At 70.1% G+C, this 25,494-nt stretch overlaps 1 protein-coding gene across 7 annotated transcripts in view; it reads right to left on the bottom strand.

Moving 5' to 3' along the window:
* Positions 1–349: 349 nt before the first annotated feature.
* The window catches only part of AHDC1 (AT-hook DNA binding motif containing 1), a 42,189-nt gene continuing 17,044 nt past the window's right edge, over positions 350–25,494 (bottom strand). For 6 of the 7 annotated variants that reach the window (XM_064525004.1, XM_064525003.1, XM_064525001.1 and 3 more), the window contains 5 exons: positions 11,436–11,604; positions 9,577–9,617; positions 4,209–9,263; positions 3,415–4,082; positions 350–1,610 (listed from right to left, as the gene is read on the bottom strand). In XM_064525004.1, coding sequence (XP_064381074.1) covers positions 4,252–9,186 — 4,935 coding nt within the window. In that variant the 5' untranslated portion in view covers positions 9,187–9,263; positions 9,577–9,617; positions 11,436–11,604 and the 3' untranslated portion in view covers positions 350–1,610; positions 3,415–4,082; positions 4,209–4,251. Of the gene's footprint in view, positions 1,611–3,414; positions 4,083–4,208; positions 9,264–9,576; positions 9,618–11,435; positions 11,605–12,185; positions 12,852–25,494 lie in introns of those variants that run through there. The other variant, XM_064525002.1, reaches the window with a different exon arrangement.

Below are 25,494 nucleotides of genomic sequence, written 5' to 3'. Positions count from 1 at the left end.
CACCCGGAGGGGGCTTTTCCCCCCTCTCCCCTTCCCGCGCTCCGCCACGGCCTTGGCGCTTTTCCCACCCGTCCCCACCGGCCGCCCGCAGGCCTGGCCCCCCCCTTGGCCGATGCCCCCCGAAACGCGCCAGGCACCCATGGCCCGGGGGGGGGGGGAAGCGGGGCTCGACACCCCTGGTGGGGGCCGCCGAGCTGAAAATTTGGGTGCAAAAATTCCCTTTCCGCAGGCCTGGGTGGCCCAAAGCAGGGCGGGGGCCTCCTCCTCCTCTTCCTCCTCTTCCTCCTCTTCCTCCTCCGCCAGCGCCGGTCGCCCCCCCCCGGGAAACAGAAGCCAAAGAAGCAGCGGCGTCGCTCAATATATAGGTTTCTTTTAATATAAAAAAAGTGCCTATGAAAAAGTCCTTCCTAAATACACAAAACGAGCAGTCGGGGGAGAAGCGGGGCGGCGGGGCGGCGGGGGCCGCGGCGCGGGGCAGCACGAGCACTGCGCGGGCAGGCGGGGGGCAGCGCGGGGGGGCCAGGGCTGCGGCGGGGGGGTCTTTTTTTTTCCCTGTTTCCACCGGGTTTGTTCCCCCCCCTTTCAAATTTTTTTTTTGCCTTTTTTTTTTTGCTTTTTCTTTTGCTTTTTTTTGCTTTTTTCCCAACTTTTTTAATTTTTTTTTCCTTTTTTTGCACAATCCACAAAAGCTGTACAGAAGTTTCCAAACCCTGGGGGGGGGGGGGGGGGAGGAAAGGGGGAGAGGGCTGGGGAGAAAGGAGAGGAGCCGAAAATCCCCCGTCGCCCACGCGCACCCCCGAGCCGCCGCGCCGGCCCTCCCCACGCCGAGGGTGTGAGCGATCTCTCCTTGGCTTTTTTTGTCGTTTTTTTCTAAAATCTTTTTTTTTTTAAACTCCTTTTGTCTTTTTTTATACAAATTCGGATCTTTGGGTGTGTACTGCCAAAAAAAACCCGCCTCGGTCTTATTAATAATAATAAAAATAAAACTCAAATCATCGTCATCGTCATTAAAAAAAGGCAACGGAAACCCAATGAACCCATGCGGAAGTTGCACACCACAAAACCACAGCAGATGTACAGAATGCAATATACAGGACACGATTTATAATAAAACATTATATACAATAAATAGGTTATTGTTACTTTTTTTTTCTTTTTTTTTTTGTCGATCGATCTGTAAATAAATTTTTCTCAGTGCATACTGGTGGGTTTTTGCGTCTCCCTCCTGCATCTCCGCCTCTCTGTCGTTTCATTGTTTTATTCTCTATTTCGCTTTTGATTTTTTTTTCTTTCCTCAGGTGTGTGGCTTTTTTTTTTTTTGAATTTTCAGCTTTTTAAATTTTTTTTTTCCTGATTTTTTTTCTTAAACTCCTTTTCTTCAAAAGTATTTACAATTGCTGGTTTTGTGCAGAAAACGAAAATTAATAAAATAAAAATTAAAAATAAAAGAGTCCCTCTGCTTCTGACCGGAGGAGAGAGAGCGCCGGCGGGCGAAGCGGGGCGCCGCGGGGGGCGGCGGGCGGGCGGCCCCCTCCTCTCGTCCCGGGGGCCGCGGGGGCGGCGGGGCTGGTGCGGGGCCGAGGCGCGGGCGCTCCGGCTCGCTGGGGAGGCTGCGGAGGAGAGCGAGAGGTGTGAGCGTGGCGGCGGGGGTCCCGGGTGCCCCCCGCGTCCCCGTGTGCCGGCCCTGCTCCGCGGGGGACCCTGCGCCCAGATGTCCACGCTCCTGCTCGTCCCCTGTGTCCAGCACCCTGCACACCCGGGATCCAGCACCCTGCACACCTGGGTCCTGCACCCTGCACACCCGGGATCCAGCACCCTGCACACCTGGGTCCTGCACCCTGCACACCCAGGATCCAGCACCCTGCACACCCGGGATCCAGCACCCTGCACACCTGGGTCCTGCACCCTGCACACCCAGGATCCAGCACCCTGCACACCCGGGATCCAGCACCCTGCACACCCGGGATCCTGCTCCCTGCACACCTGGGCTCCAGCACCCTGAAATCCCCATGCTCCAGCACCCTGCACACCCAGGATCCAGCACCCTGTGCACCTGGGCTCCAGCACCCTGCACACCCCAGGCTCCAGCACCCCACACACCTGGGATCCAGCACCCTGCACACCCCGGGATCCTGCACCCTGCACACCTGGGATCCAGCACCCTGCACACCTGGGATCCAGCACCCTGAAATCCCCATGCTCCAGCACCCTGCACACCCAGGATCCAGCACCCTGTGCACCTGGGCTCCAGCACCCTGCACACCCCAGGCTCCAGCACCCCACACACCTGGGATCCAGCACCCTGCACACCCCGGGATCCTGCACCCTGCACACCTGGGATCCAGCACCCTGCACACCTGGGATCCAGCACCCTGAAATCCCCATGCTCCAGCACCCTGCACACCCAGGATCCAGCACCCTGTGCACCTGGGCTCCAGCACCCTGCACACCCCAGGCTCCAGCACCCTGTGCACCTGGGCTCCAGCACCCTGCACACCCTGGGACCCAGCACCTTGTGAACCCGGGATCCAGCTCCCTGCACACCCTGGGATCCAGCACCTTGTGCACCTGGGATCCAGCACCCTGCACACCTGGGCTCCAGCACCCCGCACACCCTGGGCTCCAGCACCCTGCACACCCCGGGATCCAGCACCCTGCACACTTGGGATCCAGCACCCTGCACACCCCGGGATCCAGCACCCTGCACACCTGGGATCCAGCACCCTGCACACTTGGGATCCAGCACCCTGCACACCTGGGATCCAGCACCCTGCACACCCCAGGCTCCAGCACCCTGCACACCCCAAGCTCCAGCACCCCGCACACCCTGGGCTCCAGCACCCTGCACACCTGGGATCCAGCACCCTGCACATCCCAAGCTCCAGCACCCTGCACACCTGGGATCCAGCACCCTGCACACCTGGGCTCTGGCACCCTGCACATCCCAAGCTCCAGCACCCTGCACACCTGGGATCCAGCACCCTGCACACCCCAAGCTCCAGCACCCTGCACACCCAGGATCCTGCTCCCTGCACACCTGGGATCCAGCACCCTGCACATCCCAAGCTCCAGCACCCTGCACACCCGAACTCCAGCACCCCGCACACCCAGGCTCCGGCCCACCTCAGACACCCGGGCAGACGGGTCTCCCGCTGGGCGCCCAGGACAGAGCCGGGGCCGGGGGCAGCCCTGCCTGGCGGGAGACCCCGCTGGGTGCCCGTGTCCGGGGCAGAGCCGGGTGCTGGGTCACCCGGGCGGGACGCGGAGCCGGAAAAGCACCTTGCGCCGAGCACAGCCGCCCTGCGCGCCCGGACGGCCTCGAGCGCCCGCCGCGGGGCGTGATTAGGGAGGGCCCCCCCGCAAAGGGGAGCGGGCGCCGGCGGCAGCTCGAGGCCTCGGCTGGCGGGTACTCACTGGGCAACGGCTGCGTCTCCGAGGGCCGCGGGCGAAGCGGAAAAAGCGTCGTTGCGGTCGGCTCTCCAAAACCGTGACCCCCGCGGGGCGAGAAGACCCCCGGCGAGCGAGCGGACGAGGAGGGGGAGGAAAAAGGACGAGAGACCCTCCGAAAGCAGCCGAGGGGCCGGGAGCGGGGCCGGCGCCGGTCCTGCCTTCGCCGCGATGCCTTTTCTCGCCGGGGAGTCGGGGTGGGTTGGGGGGGGACCGAGCGGCTAAGCCAAGCGTCCCGCGGCCCGGCCCTCCCTGCCGCCCTGCCCGCCGGCTCGTCCCTCGTCCCGCGGCGGCAGCCCGGGCGCCGTCCGTCCGTCCGTCCGTCCGATTGTCCTGCTGCGGGGCGGGAGGTCGCGGGGGGGGCGGCAGTCCGGAAAGCAGAGCCACGTGGTTGTCAGACGGAGCGAGTTTGAGTTTGAAGGGGAAAAAACAGGGTTTTTCTCTCTCTTCCATTTCTCTTCTTTTATTTTTTTCCTTGCGTTTCGCTTATTTTTGAACTTTTTTTTGAACTTTTTTCCTTTTTTTCTTTTTTCCTTTTTTTTCTTTTTTTTTTAGAAAACAAACAAACGGTTCCAATCCCAGTTAAATACAGAACTTGAAAAGTGTTCCAGAAAAAAGTGCTGGCTAAATTACCTCTGCAAGAGAAACACAACACACGCGGGGTGAGACGGGTGCCGGGCGGCCCCCGGCCCCGCCGAGACCCCCCCGTGCCGCCGCGCCGCCTCCCCGGCCCCCCCGCCCGCCGCCCGTCCGGCACCTACCCTGTAACAAAACCTCGTTGTCCGGTTGGCACGTCAGCTGACACTACAATGAGGTGACCGTAAAAGTGTCCTCGGGGTGTTGCTCTACCATGGGACCCAAGAACCCGCTCTTCTGGGTGGGGGCCATGACGGGGTGCCCTTGGGGTGCAAAACTGGGGTACCTGTAGTTGTCCTGCAGCTGCAGCATTGAGTCTCTCGGCACGGGGGACATGTTCAAGTCACTGATCAAGGGACAGGCGTAGGGCGCCCGGTGGTGAGCCCGGGCCATCTCCAGGGGCTCCTTCTCGCCCTTGGAGGGGTGGGCGCCGCTCGGGCTGGTCAGGTGGGGGTTGAGACACGAGGGGTCCGTCCTGCCCATGAAGTCTACGAGCATGCCGGCGCCCGCTTTGCCGTCGTACGAGGGGCTCCGGGTGCTGGCGTTGGGGGAGTACCAGTACGGGGGGTTTTTGCAGCTGGGGGAGTCGTAGTGCGGCTGAGGCATGGGGAGGTCGCGGCAGGCCATGTGCGGGGCGTGCGCCAGGGCCCCCCCTTGCATGCTGTGTTTGAGCGAGTCGCAGGCCGGCAGCTTGCGGAGGTCGCCCGCCCGCAGGTCCTCCTTGAAGGCCAGCGTCGGGGAGCAGTTGGGCGAGAAGGCTTTCTGCAAGCCGGCCTCGAACACAGTCTGCTGGCCGGGGGCCGCCAGCTGGTGCGGGAGGGCGGGGAAGTGTTTGCTCTCCAAATCCGGCTGCCCCAGGCCGGGAGAGTCGCTCTGAAAGCCCTGGACGAACGTCCCGTCGGAAGGGGTGGAGGGGTTCATGGAGTAAGGGCCGGCGTAGTCGCAGGGGTCCCGCTCGCCGACCCCAAAGCCCCGCGACTGGGAGGGCAGGGGGGACATGCTGCTGTCCCCGCTGTAGTAGTCTAAGCCCAGGTCCGTGCTCTCTTGGAAGAGGGCGTTCACCGGCTGGGACTTGGTGGGGAATTTGGCCTTGCCCGTCCCCCTCTCCTTCTTGGAGGCGCAGGCGCCGCGGGAGCCCCGGGGCTGCCGGGGCCCCGTGCTCCTCTTGGAGGCGTACACGGAGGAGGAGGAGGAGGAGGAGGAGAAGTTCAGGTGGGAAGTGTCGAACATGTCCACTTTCTTCCGCCGGCCCCGTCCGGGCTTGGAGTTGCTCTGGAAGAGGACGCTCTGGTTCCAGTTGTAGCCCGGGGCCGAGGACGCCTCGTTCCAGTCCATCATGAGCTTCTCCAGGCTGGAGAGGCTGGACTGGCCCTCGCTGGACGAGGCCTCGCTGTTGGCGCGCCGGTAGCCGGCCGGCTGGTTGAACTGGGTGCTGTCGGAGGAGGACTCGGAGAAGGTCTCCGAGACGGTCTGCTGCTTGGCTTTCTGGGGCGTGTAGTTGGAGATGTCGAGGATGACGTTGGGCTCGTTGAGGTGGCACTCGAAGCCCGGGTTGTAGAGCTGGCTGAAGGCCTCCGCGTTCCAGTCGAGGCCGCCGTAGCCCTGCCGGAAAGCCCACTGGGACGCGCTGGGGAACTGCCGGCAGTTCTCGGGCGAGGGCTGGAAGGAGGCCGAGCCTTTGGGCACCATGTAGCCGCCCGGCGAGACGGTGCTGGCGCGGCTGTCGCAGCGCAGCGGCGTGTGCGAGGCGCTGGAGAACTGGCCCGCCTCGGAGCTGTTGAAGAAGGAGGCCTTGCCGAGCGGCAGGTTGGGGCCGGCCGTCTGCTGCGCGTAGCCGGCGCTGTGGGCGCTGCTGGGGGAGGACGGGAGGCTGCTGCCGCTGCCGTAGGCGAAGCTGCAGTCCTTGCTGTTGGGGCAGTCCTGGGCGGCCGCGTACTGCTTGCCCGGCGGGAAGACGCTGGCGGGCGCCACGCTCTGCCCCGCGCCGTAGCTGCCGTACTGGGAGTAGCCGGGGGTGGCGCTGGCCGTGGGGTGGGCCGTGGGCGAGCGGGACACGGCAGCCGGCGGCACCAGCTTGGGGAAGGCGTCGGCGCCGCGGCACTCGGCGGCGGCGGCCTGGGCGGCTCCGTAGCCGGCGGCCCGGCCCGGCGGGAAGGCCTGCCGGCCCTGCATGGCCGCGTGGAAGGCGGCCTCGGCGCCGGGGGCCGCCGCCACCTTGCCGCCGCGGGCCGGGTAGGCGGCCAGGCCGCGCTGGGCCGCCAGGGCGCCGGCGGGCGCCGTGTAGGCGGCGGCGGCGGCCGACTTGCGGGCCTCGGCGCGCGAGGCCGAGAGGGCGAAGTCCAGCAGGTCGGAGGAGTCGTCCGAGTCCAGCAAGGAGCGGAAGTAGCCCGTGAAGAGGCTGTGCCTCTCCTGGCTGACCTCGGCCTGCGAGGCCGCGCCGCCGCCGCCCGCGAAGAAGCCGCCGCGGCCCGACGAGCCCGAGTCCGGCGCCGCCGCGTGGAAGGGCCGGGCCTCGGCCCCCTGGTAGCCGCCGTTGCGGCCGGCGGGGCCGCCGGGGTGGCCGTGGTGGGCGGCCCAGGGGCTGCCCTTCTCGCCGGGCCACTCCGCGGCGCCGTCGCCGAAGGCCTGCCCGGCGCTGGGCTCGGGGAAGAGCGCCCCGTTCTTGCGGGCCCGCCGCTTGCGCTTGGGCTTGCCCACGGGGTCGGGCTCGGGCCGGCCCCGCTTGCGCGGGTGCACGGGGTCGGCGTGCACGGCGGCCGGCGCCTTCTTCTTCTTCCCGATGCCCTCGAAGAAGTCGCTGAAGGAGCAGCGGGAGGCGCGGGCGGCGTGGCCCCCGCCGCGGCCGCCGAAGCCGCCCGCCTTGCCGCCGCGCCGGCGGAAGCCCTGCACGCGGTGCAGGAAGTGGGAGATGCTCTGCGTGTCGGGCGCCTGGTGGATGGACTCGGGCTCGCTGGGCGTCCAGCAGCGCGGCGGCGAGCAGCGCCCCGAGCACTGGCTCTGCCGGTTGAGGAAAGCCAGCTTGGCCAGCACGTCCGAGTAGTCGGCTTTGCTGTCGTTGGTGTCGGCGATGTAGGAGGGCTGCGGCGAGGCCAGCTTCTGCTTCCTCCGCCTCCTCTTCTTCACCTCCGGGGCGGGCTCCTTGGGCTTGGCTTGGCCCAGCAGCAGGTTCTTGGGGGGCCGGCCCCGCTTGCGCTTCAGGATGATGGGCATCTCGCCGGGGGGGAAGACCACCACCACGTTGCGCCCGTTGTTCTTCATCTTGAGCAGCGGCGTGGGCTCCATGGAGCTGCTGGCCGCCAGCTCCTTGCCCTCCAGGTTCAGGTTGCTGCTGAGGGACGACACCTTGTAGGTGGTTTTGTTCCTCCGCCCCAGGGACACGGGGATCTTGGCCATCTTCACCACCATCTTCCGCACGCCCCGGCACTTGCTCTTCTTCCCCGCCGCCGGCGCCTTGGGTGCCTCGTCGGCTTCCAGGGCGGTGGGGGGCGGCGGGGGCGCCGGCGGCGGGGCGCCGGGCTCCTCGGGCCCCGCGGGTGCCTCGGCGGGCAGGGCGAGGGGTAGCAGGCGGCTCTCGGGGGCCGCGTCCGCCCGGCGCCCTCGCCCGGCCCTCCTCCGCCGGCACAGCAGCTTCGGCTTGTCCGTGCGGCGCAGCGCGTACTTGCGGTGGTCCTCGCCGCAGCGCCCGGCCCCCCGGCCGCCGCAGGGGCCCCGCTTCGCCGCGCCGCCCAGCGGGCACCCCCCGAGCCGGGGCTGCAGGCCGGGGGGCCGCGGGGGCTCGCCGGCCCCGGCGCCCGCCGGCGTCTCCAGCAGCGGCGGCCCGGGAGCCAGCGGCGGCGGCGGCGGCAGCAGCGCCGGCTCGGCGGCCAGCAGCGACGCCCGCGAGTCCAGCAGCGGCGGCTCCAGGGCGCCGGGCAGCGGCTCCAGCGCCTGCAGCCCCAGCGGCTCCGCCAGCGGCTCCAGCGCCTGCAGCTCCAGCGATTCGGAGAGCGGCTCCAGCGACTGCAGCTCCAGCGACTCGGAGAGCGGCTCCAGCGACTGCAGCCCCAGCGGCTCCAGGTTCTGCAGCTCCAGCGACTCCGGCAGCGGCTCCAGGCTCTGCGAGTCGAGCAGCTGGGGCTGCGACTCCAGCGACTGGGAATCCAGCAGCCGGGACTGGGAATCCAGCTCTTGGGCCGGCAGCAACTGGGGCTGCGCCTCCATCGCCTGCGGCTCCAGCAGCTGCGTGCCGGGGCAAGCCAAGGAGGCCAGCTCGTTGAGGATGTCCGCCTCGGCCAGGTCGGAGTAATCGCCGGCGTCCGGCTGGGAGCAGCCGGCTTCTTCCGCGGGCGCTTTGGAGCCCACCATGCCGCCGCGGCCCGGCAGCTGCTGGGCGCTGCCACCGCCGCCCTCGGCCTCGCCGTCGCGGGGCCGCGCGTGCCGCGGCGGCTCCGTCTTGCAGAGCACGCCCCGCTCCTCGGGGCTGCGGATGCTGTTGGCCAAGGAGGGCGAGGAGAAGAAGCTGTACTGGAGGTCGCGGTCGGCGGGCAGGAGGCGGCTCTCCTCGCGGCCGCCGCCACCGCCGCGCAGGCTGCCACAGTCCAGGTGGACCCCGCTGCTCTTGAGGTCCTCGGAGAGGCGGTTGAGGTCCTTCATGATGTCGATGAGCTGCACCACGGGGTGGAGGTTGATGTGCCCGTTGCCGCACTTGCTCCTCAGCAGGGCGACGATGCTGTCGACGTTGCAGCGGCCCGAGGCCAGCGTCGCGTTGGGGAAGGTCTTGGGCGCCCGGTCGCGGGCGGCGCTCTCCTCCGCGCTGCCCCCCAGGATCCGGGGCTCGCCGGCGCAGCCCAGCAAGTCCTCGCCCTTGGTGCCGCCGTGCAAGCTCTGGCAGCGGTCGGCCGGGTCGCCGTGCAGCAGCGAGCCCGCCTGGTGCTCCCGGCCGAGCGCGGGGCACGAGCCCTCGGGGAAGCTCAGCACGCTGCAGGAGAGGGCCTTCTCCGCCGGGCAGGCCGCGGGCCGCTGCGCCGGGTGCCCCGGCGCGTAGTACTTGGGCTCTCGGACGTAGTCGGGCGAGCCTCGGACAACGCTGGTCGTTACCACTGGGCCCGGGGGCTTCACGCGCATCCTGACCTCCTCCTCCCCCGCGTGCCGCTTGGCCGGGCGGTTGCTGACATGGGGGTCGGGAAAGGTGACACAGGGACCTGGAGGGGGCAGAGAGGGACAGTGAGGGGACGAGGGCGGCGCCGGGGAGCGGCGCGTGCTGCTGACGGCCTCCGCGCCCGCTCCAGCCCCGCCGCCCCCCAAGAGGGGGTCTCGGGTCTGCCCCTCTCTCCGCTCGTGCCCCGTTCGCCTCCCGTCACCGGCGGGGACCTGGCTGGCATCGCCGCAACGCGCCGCTGCCATCCGCAGCCCCCTCCTCGCCCCTGCGGCAGGGTCTGGCCCCGCTCTGGGGCAGCTGGACGCCCACCCGGCAGCGGGAGCACCCGTGCCGGCCCCCGGTGCCCCCCGACTTACCCTCGGCTTTGCTGCTGCTCCTGCTATTGCACTTGAGCTCTCTGCAAGGGAAGGGGGGCAGAGGGTCAGTGCCGAGTTGGGGCGCCGGGGCGCCCACCCGCCGCAGCCGCCCGCCATTGCCAGCCCCGCGGCGCGACCCCCCCTCGCTCCCCCCCCCTTCCCCCCGCCGGGCTGCTCTGCCCTGCGCCTCCCCGGGGCACTCCCAGCTCGGGCGGCCAAGCGGGATTGCATCTGCCCATCACCCCGGCGTCGGGGCTGCAAGCCGGGGGAACCACCTCCGCTCTGGGGACGGAGGGGACAAGTTTGCCCTTGGCTTCGGTGACGAGGGCCGTTTGGCTCGGTCCCCAAAGGGCAGATGCGGGCGCGGGAGGCAGGCAGCGGGGTCCCTCCCGCACGCCCGAAAGGCGGCCCCGGCTCGGCGAGCCTCGGCCCCGCTCGACGCCCCCGTCCCCGCGTGCCCCGGCGGGGGGTCCGGCGCCGGGCTGCCCGCCGCGGCCGGGGGGCTCTGCGGTCGCCTTGCCGCTAGGTGTCCCCTGCGAGCCGCGCAGCCCGCCCGCCTGCGCCACGCCGGACGGTGCCGGACTGTCCCGGGCCACCGCGGGCCACCGCGGCCTGGTCCCCGCCACCAGCCCGGCCGCGCGGCCTGCTCATTGCCTGCCCGGCCCTTCTCTGGGTGGGGGGTGGGGGGCTGCCAGGCCCCCCCGCGCCGGCCCCCACCGCAACCCCCGGCGGGACGGCGGGGACGGAGTGGCTGCGGTGTCCCTGGCACGGCACCGGGGACGGGAGACGGGGGAAGGACGGAGAAGGGAGGGAAGAAAGTTCTTTGTTGGCGGGACAGATGGGATGCATGCGGCCCCCCCCGTGTACCCCCCCCCGGCATGGAGAGGGGTCGTACCCCCGCCATGGGACACCGCTTTGCTCCTGCCATCCCACACCCGGGCCGGAGAGAGGGGCTGACACACCCAGGGCTGGGGGGTCCCTGTCCCCTCCCGCCCCCCCCCCACGGGAACGTCAAGGCCCAGAGGGGACTTTCCCACGGTGGCAGTTGGGGACACCCACGTCCCCCTGTGCACGCATGCGGGGGGCTGCACTGGAGCCGGGGGCGGCTGCTGGGGTGCTGGGAGCAGGCCCAAGCCGTGCCCCGGGGGGGGGGGGGGACAGCAGGAGGGTGCAGAGGCGCCGGGGACACCCCCGAACGCGGGCCGAGGCGGCGGCAGCCTCGCAGCTCATGGAAAGCGGCCGCGCTCGGAGGAAGTGAGCTCAGCGCTTTGGCAGCAGGCACCGGGCACCGCCGGGTGCTGTCCCCCCCCCCCGGCACCAGCCGCCCCCCGCAGCCGCCCCGCGCCCGGCCCTGCTTCCTTCCCCACCCCGGCCCGCCCTGGCCGGGCGCCGGGCCCCCCCCCGCCACCGCGACGCCCCCCGCGCACAGCTGCCGTCGCCAGGCAACGCCCGGCCAGATGTGGAGCCCGCCGGGGTCGGGAGCCCTGGGAACGGCCCCGGCGCCCGCAGCGATCAAAGGCACCGGGCCGCGCTGCCCCCCGCCCCCCCCGGGTGCCCCCCGCCCCCGCTTCCGCAGGGGCTCCGCCACCCCCTGCCTCAGTTTCCCCTCCCTGGGTGGCACCCAGGGGACCCTAAGGCAGCACCCGAGGGCGTAGGGCTGGCCAGCACCCGCTGGAGCATCTCTCGGGGCTCCTGCCCCCCCCGAATCGAAGCCACCCGAGGCTCTGCCACTGGTCACCCCGCGGTGGGGACGCTGCAGCCCGCGGGCGGTGCACGGCCGCCTCCCCGCTGCCCCCCCACCCGCAGGGCACCTGCAGCCCCGGGGGCACCCGCGGGTGCCGCGGCGCGGGAGGCCGTACCTGGGCCGCGGGTGCTTGCAGTGCAGGTTCACTCGGAAGCTCCTCGGGGCGCCGTCGCCGTCGCAGGGGGGCTGGCGGGGGCCGGAGCCCGGGGCGCGCGGGGGCCGCTCGGCTGGCGGGCTGGCACCGTTCTCCAGTCCGACGGGCTGGCCGGCGACCGAGCTCCCATCTGCCCGAGGAAGCACAGGGACCCCCGCGCGTCAGCCCGCGGCACGCGGCCGCCCTTCGCCGGCTCCCCCGGCTGCGCCCTGCCGCGGGGGGGGGCGTTTTGCGGGGGGGCAGGACGCCCCTCCGCCGCCTGCGCCCGACCCTGCCTCCAGCCTCGGGGCAGCTCTGCCACGTGGCCGCGTTGGGACGGGCTCCTGCCGTGCCGCACGCGCGTGTGCGAGAGCAAGTGTGTGTGAATTATGTGTGCACGTGCGTGTGCAAGCACATATATGTGCGTGCATGTGCATATATGTATGCATGTGTGTGTGCAAGCGCATATATGTATGTGCAAGCGCATATATCTGTGCGCATGTGCATGTGTGCATGTGCGTGTGCATGTATGTGTGCATATACGTGTGTGCACGTCCATATATGTGTGTGCATGTGCATATACGTGTGTGCATGTGCGTACGTGTGCGCGGTCCATCTGTGCCTGTGCGTCTGGCTGTTTCTCCCCCACAGCCGTGTGCGAATCTCTGCCTGCTCACTCCCTCCCCCAGCACGCACACACACCCGCACACACACACACACACACACACACACCCGCGCGCCGTGATCCAGGCTGTTCCCGGTGTCTGGAGGAGCGTGACAACTTATCGACACGGCAGGAAGGAGGATTCGAGCCTGGCGGTGCGTCCGGGCCCCCTCCCTGCCGCCCGCGCTGCGCCGGGCCGGGCTGGGCGCTGGCACCGCGGCGCAGGCACCTCTCCCGCAGCCCGGAGCGCCGCTGCGCTGCTGCGCGGTGTAGAGTTACACCGAGGGCAACGCGGAGCCGGAAAAAATGTGCTAGAAAGACCGGTCTGGGCTCCGCTGGAGCTGCTAACGCGCCCGGAGCCCAGCGCGGCTGCCGGGGAGGCAGGCAGGAAGGAAGCGAACGGGAGGTTTTCCAGGAGAGCCGCCGGGAGCCGGGCCCTGCCGCGCGGGGCGGCGGGAGCGCTCCGGGACGTGGGGACGGCGCGGTCCCCAACGCACCCCCGGCCGCGGGACGATGCGGTGCTGCTGCAATGGAGGGACTGGTGCAGCGGGTGCACGGGCGGGTGCTGGCGAGGCCGGCGGTGCTGCACGGGTGCTGGGCCCTGCAGCGGGCGCCGGAGCAGGCGGCTGCATGGGCAACCCGGGGTGCCGGTGCAAAGGGACCCGGGGGGGGACACGTCCCCCTGCCCTCTCTGCAGGCACCGGGACGGCGGGGGTGCGGTGCCCCGGCACGGCGGGATGCGGGCTGCGCCGCTCACTTTCACCTCCTCTGCTCAGCCCCAGGCAGCCGCCACATGTTTCGCATTAGGCGCCGCGGACGGAGCTCGCCGTTCCCGGTTGCTAGCCAGGGGCAGGGCCTTCCCTCTTTTCTCTTTTTCCCTTTTTTTCTTTCCCTTTTTTTTTTTTTTTCCCCTCGCTGGTTACAAAACACCAACGGAGACCACACACAAGAGAGCAGGGATGGCGAGCGCGCCGGGCGCCGCGGGGCGGGGGGCAGCCGGCGAGGAGGAGGAGGAGGAGGAGAGCCGAAGGCAGCGGAGGAAGGCCAGCGCGGTGGCGGGGGGCGCGAGACTGCGGCCACCGCGGCTCCCCACCTCCCGACCCCCCGGAGCGCGCCGAAATCCAATACCCGATCGACGACCTGGGCTCGCCGCCTCCCCTGCCCGCCCTTCATCCTGCAACATCTTTAATTAGTTTCACAGGTCTCGCCGAGGTGGCGGGGGGCGGCACGGCCCCCCCGGGCTGCAGCGCTCCCCAGCCCCGCTCGCCCTCCCCGCACGGGCTCGCTTGGCACCGGCGTGCCGCCGCGGCCCCGCGGCAAGGTGCCCGGCTCCGAGGCCACCCAGACGCCGGGGTGGGACCGGAGATGCCACGGGGAGACGGCCACCCGGACGGGGACGCGCTGGCCTGCCGCTGCCTCCCCCTGCTCCGGGGAGACGGGGCGCCGCGTCCCTGCATGCCCGTGTGTCACGGGCACACGCGGCTGGGGGGTCTCCTCGTTGTACGGGGGCACGCACGCGTTTGGGGCACCGCGGCGGTGCCGCTCGCCTGCACGGTGCCCGCACACGTCTGGCGGTGCTGCCTCTGCCTTGCACACGTGTGCACACGCAGAGACATGCCGGGGGCACCGTGACGATGACCCCCTCTTGCACACACATGCCTGGAGCACCGTGGCAGTGTCCCTCCCTTGCACACACATGTCTAGGGGCGCTATAGAGGTCTCCTTCCCTTGCACACGCATGCCAGGGGCACCATGGCGGTGTCTCTCCCTTGCACACACGTCTGGGGCACCGTGGCGGTGGCCCTCCTTTGCACGCGCACACCCACACGTCTCCGCCGCCCCCTCTGCACCCCATCTCTCGCCCCCCGGTGCCCCCCTGCCACTCCCCGCAGAGCCCCCCCGCGCCTGCTGACACCGATGGAAAATCCCCTCCAGTGACAGCTTCCCGGCCGGCGCTTTCCCAGGGTTTCCGTGCTCCCTGGCCAGCCCCCCGGCCAGCTCCTCCCCGCGCCACGCGGGGGGCCGGGCTGGCAGACCCCCTCCAGCCTCCTCGCCCACCACCCGCCCCCCCAGCACGGGACAGAGCAGGGGCACCGTGGCCCTGGGTGGGGGGGGGGGCAGAGCCAGGGGCTGGGGGCAGAGCCCCAGCAGCCTGGGGGGGGCACGGGGGTACCGGGGCTCGGGGTGCTTCCCGGCAGCTTCGCCCCGCTGCCACTGCTGCTCCGGCCCAGCCGTCCCGAACGGGTCCGGCTGAGCCGCTCGGCTGCCAGTTCCCGGCGAGGGCCCTAGGTCACCCGAGCGGAGATTTTCCGGGTATCCCGCGTGCGGGGACCTGGTGGGGGGACCCGTCCCCCAACACGGGGCCCGGGCCTGGTCCTGCTCCCGCTCCCATCGGGAAATGGCACCTCTGGGAGGGGCCTGGATGGCGTGTGGGGCAGGCACGTGGGGCAGGCACATCTGGCAGATGTGGCCTGGAGGGAGGGCTGGTGATGGGAGACGCCTTCCCGAGGGTGGGGAGTGCCACGTCCCTGGGGCGGGCACCTGGCCCGGCACCGTGGTGCCCAGACGCTGGCGGCGATGAGCACTGGGTACCTGCAGGGCTTGGCCTCCCCCCGGCCACCCACCTCTGAGCAAGGCACTGCTGGAAACTCCAAAACATCTCCCAAATCCCGCCCGGCCGCAGGCAGCGGCACCCTGCAGCCCACGGGGCCCTCGACGGGCTCAGCCTTCAGCCCCGGCAAGGTGCCGCAGTGCCCTCGGGGCGCTGGGATGGGGCACGGCCCCGCCAGCCCCCGCTCGCGCTGCTGCAGGGAACCATCTCCCCGTGCAGGAAACCATCCTCCTCTGCAGGAACCGCTTCTGCCCGCAAAAAAACATTTCCCCTGCAAGAAAACATCTCCCCCTGCAAGAGCCACCTCCCACTGCAAGAAAACATCTCCCCTGCAAGAACCATCTCCCACCGCAAAAAACATCTCCCACTGCAAGGATTATCTCCTCTGCAAGAAAACGTCTCCCACTGCAAGAACCATCTACTCTGCAAGAACCATCTCCCCTGCAAGAGCCACCTCCCCTGCAAGGACCATCTCCCACTGCAAAAAACCATCTCCCGCTGCAAGGATTATCTATCTTCTCCGCAAGAAAACATCTCCTACTGCAAGAACCATCCACTCTGCAAGAACCACCTCCCACTGCAAGAAAACATCCACGGCAAGGGCCATCTCCCCCCGCAAGAGCCATCTCTGCTGCAAGAGCCATCTCTCCTGCAAGGACCCTCTCCCACTGCAAGAGCCATCTCCCCTGCAAGGACCATCTCCTACTGCAAGAAAACATCTCCTCTGCAAGAACCATCTGCCCTGCAAGGACCATCCCCCCTGCAAGGACCATCTCCTATTGCAAGAAAACATCTCCCCTGCAGGGACCATCTCCCCCACAAGGACCATCTCCCCTGCAGGGACCATCTCCCCCGCAAGGACCCTCTCCCCTGCAGGGACCATCTCCCCTGCAGGGACCATCTCCCCGCGTTGCAAGCGTGGGGGGCAGCAGCTGCCCCAGGCCACGGAGGTTGGGGGATGCTCCCCCGGGGCCAGATCCTTCCCAGCCCCAGCGGAGGCAGCCGGGGGGACGCAGCCCCCCTCTCCCACCCCGGCCCTGCGCCAACACCCTCCCTGGCCCCGCGGGGGCTCTGGGCCCCGGCATCGCCCCTGCCCGGGCCGGGGGCGGGCGGCGGGGCGGGGGGCCGGGGAGGTGGGGCTGTGAAATCGGGCGACAGATGGGCTGCAGCGACGGTGGCACCTCGGCCGGCTGGAGCGCCGAGCCGCAGTTCAGCGCGAGCAGGGAAACGGGCTAAATTTAGCCGCTTCCCTCGGTGCCAGCTTTGTTCCCCCGCCCCGCCGCGCCGCGAGCGAGCGGCAGGCGAGCAGCCGCCCGGGCCCCCTCCTCTGCCCTCGCCTCCGGGGGGGCCGCCCGCCCCCGGCAGCGTTGGGGTGCTGGGGGGGGGGGGGGGCTTGCACGCCTGGGTGCTGCTGCCGGCGGGTGCTTCAGGGCCCCGCGCCGCGGTGCCCCCCAGCAGGCCTGAGGCCATGCAGATGGCCGCCCCCCCCTCCACTCCCTGTTATAGCCACAGCATGAGTCACGGCTCCGGTGTGTCCCTGCCCGGCGCCCGGTCACGCCGGGTCACCTAATGCCTGCGGCCGCCCCGGCGCCGAGCCCCCGGCAGCTCTGCACCCCCAGCCCGGCGGTGCCCCCGGGGGGGGTGGCAGCGGGGTCCCCCCCACCCCAGCAGCCCTTCGCAAGGCGCCGCGGGGCCGGGCGCCCACGTGCCAGCGGCACCGCGACGCCCGCTCGAGCCCCCCGGGGAGCGGCGGGGCGGGGGGCAGCGCCGGAGCCTTTCGGGGCCGGGGGGTCCAGGCGGGGGGGCCGGCAGGCGGTTGCCTCCCTTGGCCAGTTTTAGAAACTGGCTAGACGAGAAAGGCAGAATGGGCCGGGCAGGATTTACGAGCGGGCTGGTGTCGGGGTGGGTTTTTTTCGGCGGCACGTATTAGCTGAGCGGAAACTCCTGGCCGGAGCCGCTGTTTCCTGGGAGATGCGGCGCGGCGCGGGCTGGGGCCGAGGCCGGGGGCAGGCGCCGGGGCCGCTGCAGAGCCCGGGCGCCTCGGGGTGCCGGCGGCGAGCGGGCAGCGGGCACGGAGGCACGGGCAGAGCGATGCCCACGCGGGTGTGTGCACGGTACGCGCTCGTGCATGGGCACACGCACAGGGGCACGCGCAGGTGCATGCACGTATAGCCCCGGCTATAGATGCACACGCATGCAAACGGGCGTGCATGGAGAGGGGCACGCGTGGCCACGTGCATACGTGCCCATGCACACAGGTACACGTATACACGCACGTGCACGTCCACATAAGGATGCACGCATGCACTCCGTGCACGCCCGCCCGCTCGGGGTACAAACACACCGACGCAGCTAACCCGCCTCGTCCCCGAAAAGTCAGAGAGGCCGCGGAGCGCTCGATGGGCGGCAGGAAGGTGCAAAGGGAAGGAAAACGCCGCTCTGCGCTTCCCAGCGCCCGGCGGCACCGGCACGTTCCCCCATGGGCAAAGTGGGGCCGGGAGAAGGCCGCGCGCTCGCCCCAGGCGGTGCCCGGCAGCCCCGGGCTCGGATGGGAACGGCAGCCTGCAGCCAGCTCCCCCCGGGGACCCAGGCGTCCTGGCCGGTCCCCAGTCCCCTGCTCGGCTCCCACCCAGCTGCCCGCCTGGCTCCGGTTACAGCCGCGCCGGCGACGGGACCGGGCGCGAGGGCACCCGCCTCTCCCAGCACCCACACAGGGCGATGCACCGGCGTCCCTGGCTCGGCCGCACCTGATATGAGCTCCAGCTCGCCTATACCTATATATATATGTATTTTTTTCCTTCTGCTGGGGAGCTTTCCATTAAAATTGGAAGAGCGCAACTTGCCGGCAGAGCCCCAGCGCGGATCGTGCACAGCCTGTCACTCACACATCACTTTGTAGATGCCCATAAATTGCTTCATTACCTCTTCTAATTGAGGAGAACGCAGCTGCGGCGGGGCGGTGACAGAGCGCCTTCCCTCTGAAGGATGCCTCGCTCTCCAAAGACGGGTCCGGCAGAGCCGCAGAGCCCCGCCAACATCCAAATAATAAGAATAATAGTGATAATAACGGCGGCATCCAAGCAAAACCCCTCGGCGAGGGCAGCGGTGTGCGCGGGCACCGGAGCTGCCTGCAGGAGCGGCACCGGCGGCTTGGCGGGGAGGGAAACTGAGGCACGGCGCAAACCTCCGGCGGGGACCCCGGCACGACGCCCCGCGTCGCACCGCGTGGGGAGGCCAGCCGCGGGATTTGGGGGACCGGAGAGGCGGCACCGCGCAGGGACGAGGCCGGTGGGGCTCCGCGCCGGCAAAACTCCCCCGAAAAGTCCCCGGGGAACTCGGCAGCGCCGGAGCCTCTCGCGGGCTGGATTCGCCCCGTTGCAGCAGCAACGTGATGCGGCCCGGGCGCCCGCACCCACCGCCCTGCCGGCACCGCCAGCACCCTGGGGCCGCCGCGGGGCCCCCGGCTTTGTCTGCGAGGAGCCGCGCGGCTGCGGCTCGGTCCCCCCGTGCAGGATACTGCAGCAGGATTTACTGTATTGCAGCTCGCGCTGGCTGCAGCCCAGCGCACAATAGATTAGCTGTAGCCCAGGGCAGCGCGGTGCGGGGGAAGGAAGGTGGGAGCTCATTCGGATGCAGATTGCAGGGCAGCCGCTGCAGCACGCTGCGAGCCGGAGCCGCCCGGGACCCCCGGCGCCCCGCTCCGGCGGGCGGCACGCGGGGGGCTTCGCCGGCCCCCGCGCGCCCTCCGCCCCCTCGCTCTGCCCCCTCCAAATTTCGCGCAGGGCCGTTTTCCCCAAGCGCTCGGCGGCCCAGGGTGGCCAGGGGCTGGCGTGTGCCGGGGCGGGGGGACGCCGGGGCCCCCCTCGCTCCGCGCCACGGCACAAAGCCGGTGCAGGGAGGAAGCGGGTGCCTGCGAGCAGCGCTAATTGATCGCAATTAATTCAGCTCCTACCTCGCCGGGTGGCGGGCAGAGCCGCTGCGACGCGCAGGCAGCCCACGGAGCTCCCAAAACGGGCGCCTCGCCTCCCCCGCGCGCACCCCTTCCCCGCGGCGCGGGCGCCCAAATCACCGCGGCGGCGGCGGGGGGGGCCAGGCCGCCCACCCCCGGCTCCGGCATCCTGGCGGCACTGGGGAGCAGAGGGGCCGGGGCGAGACCCGAGCGCCCCACGTGGGGCACGGGGAGGTGGGGAGCACCCGGGGGGCAGGATCCGGCCGGGGGGGCTGCCGGCAGGGCCCGGCGGCGTGCATGGGTGCCAATAGCGGGGCCCAGGAGTCCTGCCGCCTCCGAGCGCCGGGCCCCGCTCCGAGAGCCCCGGGGCTGCCACGGGGATGCCTGGGCCCCGCCGGCCGGCTCGCTTTGGCCGGGAGCTCGGAGCCGGCGGATTCAGGCTCCGTAATCCTACGTCGGATGCAGTTGCCACAGCAACGGCGGGTCAGAGGGCAGCAAGGGGAGCCGGCTGCTCCGGTCGGAATGGCAATTGTGCCGGGAGAGGGCCGGGGCGGCGGGGAGCCGGCGGGGGCACGCGGGGGCCCGGCGGGCGCGGGGGCGGCCGGGCCGGCTCCGCCGGGGGGAGGCGGGATGCGGCTCCGGACCGCGTTGTCAGCAAAGATGTCACTAATTGTCTGCAGGAGCAGCAAACTCTCGTTAACCCTTGGGCAGCCGGCGCCTCCATCGCCACCTCCGCCACCGCCCCGCTGGCGCGGCCCTGGGCAAGTCACCTCGCCGCTCCCGCAGCCCCGGGGAGCCTCCGCCGTGCCCGGCTCTGCCCCGTTGCATGGCCAGGGCGAGCGCGGAGCAAGCGCCAGGGACGGTGGGGCCAGCCGGATATGGACACGGACACGGACACGGACACAGGGATAGGGATGGGGACAGGGATGCTCCATCCCTGCAGCCCGCGGCTGGGAAACAGCCGGGCTGCATCTCCCGCTGGGGCGAACCCGCCCCGCGCTCGCCGCTCCCTGCATCCGACGTAGGATCACGGAGCCTGGACCCGCCGGCTCCGAGCTCCCGCACCCGAGGCGTCCCCAGGCCCGGCGCGCGGACGGCGTGGGTGCCGCTTCCCCTTGCGGAGCGGCCGTCTCCGGGGCGCTGCCGGTGCGGGAGGCGATTTATTGGCTTTGCAACGCGCCCGCCGGGATAAAACCTGCCACGGAGGCGCTTTATGGCCTGCTAATGCCCGTGCATGCCAATGCAGCCCGGCAGCAGCTGCGTGCGGTGCCCGGAGCCGCGGTGAGGGGCACAGCGGCAGCTCGGAGCAGGATACGGCCCGCGCAGCCGTGCCTGGCGAGGCTGCGGGGGCCCGACGGCGAACCCCGATGCTGCCCCAAACCTGCAACCCTAAGAGTAAACGCGGCCGCTGCGGCTGCCGTCCGGCTCCTCTACCTGGGCGAGCCGCGGAGAAGCGCTGACGTCAGCACGTGCGGGCGGGGGGCGGCGGGGGGGGGCCGGGGCCGGGGCTGAGCCGCAGCGGGGTCAGCAGAAAGCCTCCGGCTCCGCTCGCCCTGCCAGCCGCCCGCCAGACCTTTTGTTCCCATCCAGCACCTTCCCCACCGCCTCGGGGGTCCGCCGCCTCCGCGGTGGGAGCGGGTCCCCGGCCAGCGGTCCCGCCGCGCGGCCCCGGGGACGAGGGGGAGGCAGTGCACGGCCCCCGGCTGGGCCCAGGGAGGTGCAAGGCGCTGCACGGCGCTGCGACGCGGGGACCCTCCCGGCCGCCGAGTGTTTTCGGCCGGGGTTTCCCGAGCTGCCTGGGGGTTGGCGCATGTCGTAACCCTCGGCAATTTTGGCTCCTTGGACCCACGCGCGGGCTCAGCTTCCCCGCCGGGGAGGATTCCCACGCTCGCCCCTGCCTGCGCCGAAAGCCCACCACTGCCCTCACGCCGGCAGGGATGGCGGTGCCCGGACCCGAGCTGGCTGCGCGGCGTTTTGTACAGGCAGCACTGCCGGACGGGGCTGAGACAGCAGCACCCCAGCCCAGTGCAGCTTACTGGGCGTACTGGGCATCCTGCAGCCCGGCAGCTGGCATCGGCCCCCACCCGTCCCCCTCCATCCCACCACGCAACCGCCAGCCGGGATGCAAACGCAGCCACGGGAGCAAATGCGAGTCTGGGTGCAAATGCGGCGCGGGTGCAAATCTGCCTCCGTGTGCAAACGCGACCCTGGGTGCAAACACAACCCTGGGTGCAAACGCTGCGTGGGTGCAAATCCGGCCCCGTGTGCAAACAAAACCCCGTGTGCAAACACAACCCTCTGTGTAAACACAACCCTGGGTGCAAACGCAACCCCGGGTGCAAATCTGGCTACAGGCGCACATCCAGCCCTGGGTGCAAATCTGGCCCCGGGTGCAAACACGGCCCTGGGTGTAAATCCAGTCAAAGGCACCCACACCCCCTTCCCATCCCCGCACCCCCAGCCGAGCCCCTGCTCCCAGCACCCCTCTCCTTCCCCGGCTGCCCCGTCCCAGCCCAGCGCCACCGCTGTCCCCCGGCTCCGTGACGCAGGTCTCCCCCCCCCCGCTGCCAGCCTCACCCTCCGGATACAGCAGACAGGTCTCTCCCCCCCCCGGCTCCCTGCGCGGCGTCTGGCTGAGCTAAGCGTATTTAGCGCTTTTAATTGTTCTTAATAAATCAATCCCGCCAGCCCCTTAAATCATTTTTGTGGCTTCCCTCTCAGCCGTCCCCGCGGCAGTGCTCGCGTGGAGCCTGCCGTCTGCAGCACTGCCGGGGGGGACCGGCCGGCGCGGGGGGGGGCCCGGGGGCGGCATCCTGCCCCTCGCCCGCTGGCCCTGCCCACAGCTGCCCCGGCCGGCCTAAAATGCGGCCGTGCCTCAGTTTCCCCTCCCCGCGCCGCAGGGGGGGTCGGTGCCGTGCGGGTGCCCTGCTGCGCCCAGCCCAGCGCTCGGGGCTCGGCCACCCAGGGGTCCCTCCGAGACCGGTCCCGCTCGTGACACTGCCGGGCAACGACTCCATCCCCAAACCCCGCAGGGTGGGAAATGGCGGAAAAACCCCCGAGCTGCGGGTTGCTGGCGACTTTTTTGGGCAACGGTGGGGCCTGGCGGCGCTCGGTGCTGTACAAACCTCCAGCACCGGCGGGACCCGGCCCAGGCAGGCGGTGGGCTCCGAACTCGGCAGTGCCCGAACCAGGCAGAGGGATGACACCCCCCTTAAACCCAGCACCGCCGGACCCGACCCCAGAGACACCCGGGAAGAGCCCCAGCCGCGCGTCCCCGCGCCGGACCCCAGCCCATCACCCCGGCCTCGGGGCGGCGGCTTTCGGGGGGCGCCGGGGAAGAGCCCGCGCCGGCTCTCGGTGAAAACCACCCCGGCAGGGCTTGGAGGGAGAGCGCTAACCTTGACACAGTTGCAGCAGTCCCTAATAGCAGGCAATATGCCTGTTCTTGGGGGACTGTTGCAGTTGCTAAGATACTGGCAGCCGTGTGAATGGAAATGGGTCAGTAAACCTGTGGAGAGATAGTGTGACACTGTAACCAGCACAGCTGTTGCAGCCTACATCGAAATCCCACCCTTTCAATATTTATCACTCCCGCCTTCGGCTCCTTCCTCCGAGCGATTTTCCACGTTGCCTCCCCGCTCCCCGGGCTGGGAAGGAGCCCGGAGACTTGCACGGGAACAACAACAGCGGCGGCGGCGGGGAGCCGGGAAGGGGGAACGGGCGCGCGGGAGGCGAGCGGCGGGTCCGGGAAGCCGGGGCGGCTGCAGCCGGGGAGGGAAACTCAAGCCCCCTCGGAGCGGGCTCCCCCCCAACGCCCCCCCCCTTCGGAAGCAGGATGGAACCAGTTCTTGGAGAGGTTTAACAGGAAACAGGCTATAATCCCCCTGGTAGGAAAACGGGTGAAAAGGTCAATTTACTCCTGTCCCTCGTTTAGGCACTGTGGTGAAATTACACGCTCGCGGGAGGCGCTTTGCACGCTGCAAACGCAGGGCGCGGGCCATGGCGCCCGGCCCCGGCCGCCTCGCTGCGCGCCGCCTTCCCGAGCTGCTCCGGGGGCCGCGCGGCCGGGAAAGGCGTTCCCGCTGGAGCCGAGTCAAACCGCGCCGGGAGCGAGCGAGCGAGCGGCCCGGCGGCTGCTGGCTGGCGGCGAGGCGGCGCGCCCCGAGCATGCAGGCGCACGGCGCTGCCCGCACCCGCGCCGGGCACGCACCCGCGTTGCACGCACCCGCGTTGAGTGCACACGCATTGCATGCACACGCGTTGCACGCACCCATGCCGTCTGTGCATATGTGCTATGCATGCACGCGCATGGTGCATGCACGCATGCAGCATGCACATGCGCCGCGCATGCATGCACACGGGCTCCTTCCCGTCTCCAGCTCGGCCACCGCGGCGGCACCCGAATCCGGCCCTTCCCGCCCCCCCGGCACTGCTGGCAGGTGTAAACCACCCCGGACCACTTCCAGCCACTCTCAGCCCCCCAAATCCTCCAGCAGCGCCCCGAACGTGAGGCCCTGCTGCTGCAATACCGACCCCCAATGCAGCCCCCCCTCTGCACGGGGACCCCCGGCCGCGGCGGCCGTGCTGCGGCGCGGGGGCTGGCTCCGGCCCGGACCCTGCCGGGGGGAGGCGGGCGCGAACATCTGGTCGCGGGGAAGAGGGACAGTCCAGGAAAATGTGCAGAGCTGCTGGAGAGGGGCCTCGCGCCGAGGGCTGGGCCGCGCGAGTCTCGGCCTCCCTCCTGCTCCGCAGCTGCGCCCGGGCCGGCGGAGGCACCCGGGCCGGGGGGGGACACAGCGGTGGTGGCGGCGGCGGGGGGAAACTGAGGCCCGGAGGCTGACGGGCAGCGGCGAGCGCGCCGCCGGCTCTCGTCCCCGCCGCCCCCCCGCAGGTGGCTGGAGCAGAACGGTTGGTATGGTGACGGGGAAGCAGGGCTGTCTGGCTAAGGTGACATTCGACAGATGCCAGGTTCAGACTCGCTCCAGCCAGGCCCCCCCCGCCGCCTGCCGCCGGACCCCCTCCCCTCCGCCCGGCCCCCAGCAAAAGCCCGTCCGGCATCTGCGGCCCCCGCGAGGCCTCGGCAGGGCAGCGGGGAGCAGCGGGGCCAGGCGGGCGAGGGGAGCCGGTGCCCGCCGTGCCTTCGGCCATGCCCCGGCACGAAGCCGTCGGCCGCTCCTGCTTGCTCAGCCGCATGGCCGGGTGCAGCTCTGCGGCCGCTCGGCTCCAGGGCGGCAGCAGATTTGCAAGCGTGCATGGCGATTTGCAAGCATGCATGGAGATCCGCAAGCGCGCACGGAGATCCACAAGCATGCATGGCGATTTGCAAGCGTGCATGGCGATTTGCAAGCACACATGGCGATTTGCAAGCGTGCATGGCAATTTGCACAGCAAAATCCCCCTTGGTCCCCCCAGCCGTCGAAGGAAGCTCCCTCCAGCCCTCCGGACGGCAGATATCCTCCCCGCCCGGCCCCCCGCGTTTCCCCATCCCTCCCCTCCCGCGCAGCCGGCCCGGTGCAGCGAGCCGGCCTCGGAGGGTGCCAGTGCCGCTGGGCTGCTCCCGCACTGCCCGTCGCCCCTCCGCACCCGCATCGCACGGGCTTTGTGACCCCCCCATCGCACGGCCTTTGCGGCCCCCCCATTGCATGAGCTTTGCAGCGGGGCGCGTTAGCCGGTGCAGCGGGGAGGCGATTGCACCCGCCGCCGCTGTGCACGAGCAGGGGCGAGACCCCAGCGCTGCAAGGGAGGCGGCCGGGGCACTTCGGGGCGGGGGGAGGCAGGGAAAAGGGCTGGGGGGGACCGGTGCTGGGGGCCACGGCGGGTGGATTGTGCCGCACGCGGGGGCACGTGGCGAAAGGGCTGCGAAGGCGGGACAGAGGTGCCGCGGAGCCCGGGAGGCACCGGGGCAGGGTGGCGAGGCCCCGCCGGCCTCCCGGCTGCAACATGCCTGAAAAAAGGAGGGAGCGAGGATGGGGGGGGCGGAAAAAAAGGCAAAGGGATGGAAAAAGCAACCGAAGCGCCAGGTTGTTGCCCCCCGGCGCGCTGCCCGCTGCCCGCGCGGGGCGTTTGCAGCCCCGCGCTCTCCCCCCGGCACCCTGCGCCGCTCGGCGCTCGCTCGCGCTCTGGTATTTGGTGTGTTCCTCAGCTGCAGGAAATTCCTGATGGTCTCCATCATGCAGGCTCCGCTCGCATCCCCCGCCCTGCCGCGGCTCCCCTCCAACGCCGGCCGGCCATGCGCCGGCCACGCAGCGGTTCCGCGCCGCCCCGGTGCCCCCCGCCCCGCCGCGCAGCCCCGCGCCGCGCGCGGCCCCCTCCCCGCCCGGCCCCGCCGCCGCGGCCGGCCCGGCCGCTGCCCTGCCCGCCGCTCCCCTCCGTCTCGCCCTCCTGCTCGCTCGCCGCGAGACCGCTCCTGATCTTATTTTAATTCGTCTCAGACGGTGTTGGAGTGTTATTTTAAGAGAGAGGATATGCACAGACATTGTGTTTTCTGCTTTTTCCTGGCCCCGAGCCAGGCTCTCTGGGCTGTCAGCTACCCACTGTGTTGCAGTCACGTGTGGGAAGAGGCAGCCGGAGCCAGCGTCAGAACTCCTGGTAGCAGCATGGAAATCGAGTGTGCACTTTCTTCCCTCTGTATGTGTCTGTATTATTAATAGCGTCTCTCTCCGCGAGTTATCCATAATGTATCTTAATACCTGTCCGTCTGTAAATGATGTATTACGGAGCGCGCGCGCCATGGCGGCGGTGCCCGCGGCGGCCGCGCGGGAAAAGCGACACCGATGCCCCGATGCACGGAGCACCGCTGCCCGGCGCCGCACGCGCC

The sequence above is a fragment of the Dromaius novaehollandiae genome, chromosome 23, assembly GCF_036370855.1.
Source record: "Dromaius novaehollandiae isolate bDroNov1 chromosome 23, bDroNov1.hap1, whole genome shotgun sequence".
NCBI classification, from domain to species: Eukaryota; Metazoa; Chordata; class Aves; order Casuariiformes; family Dromaiidae; genus Dromaius; species Dromaius novaehollandiae.
The sequence above is the reverse complement of the archived record's forward strand: the minus strand, read 5'-3'. Positions and strand labels throughout refer to the sequence as shown.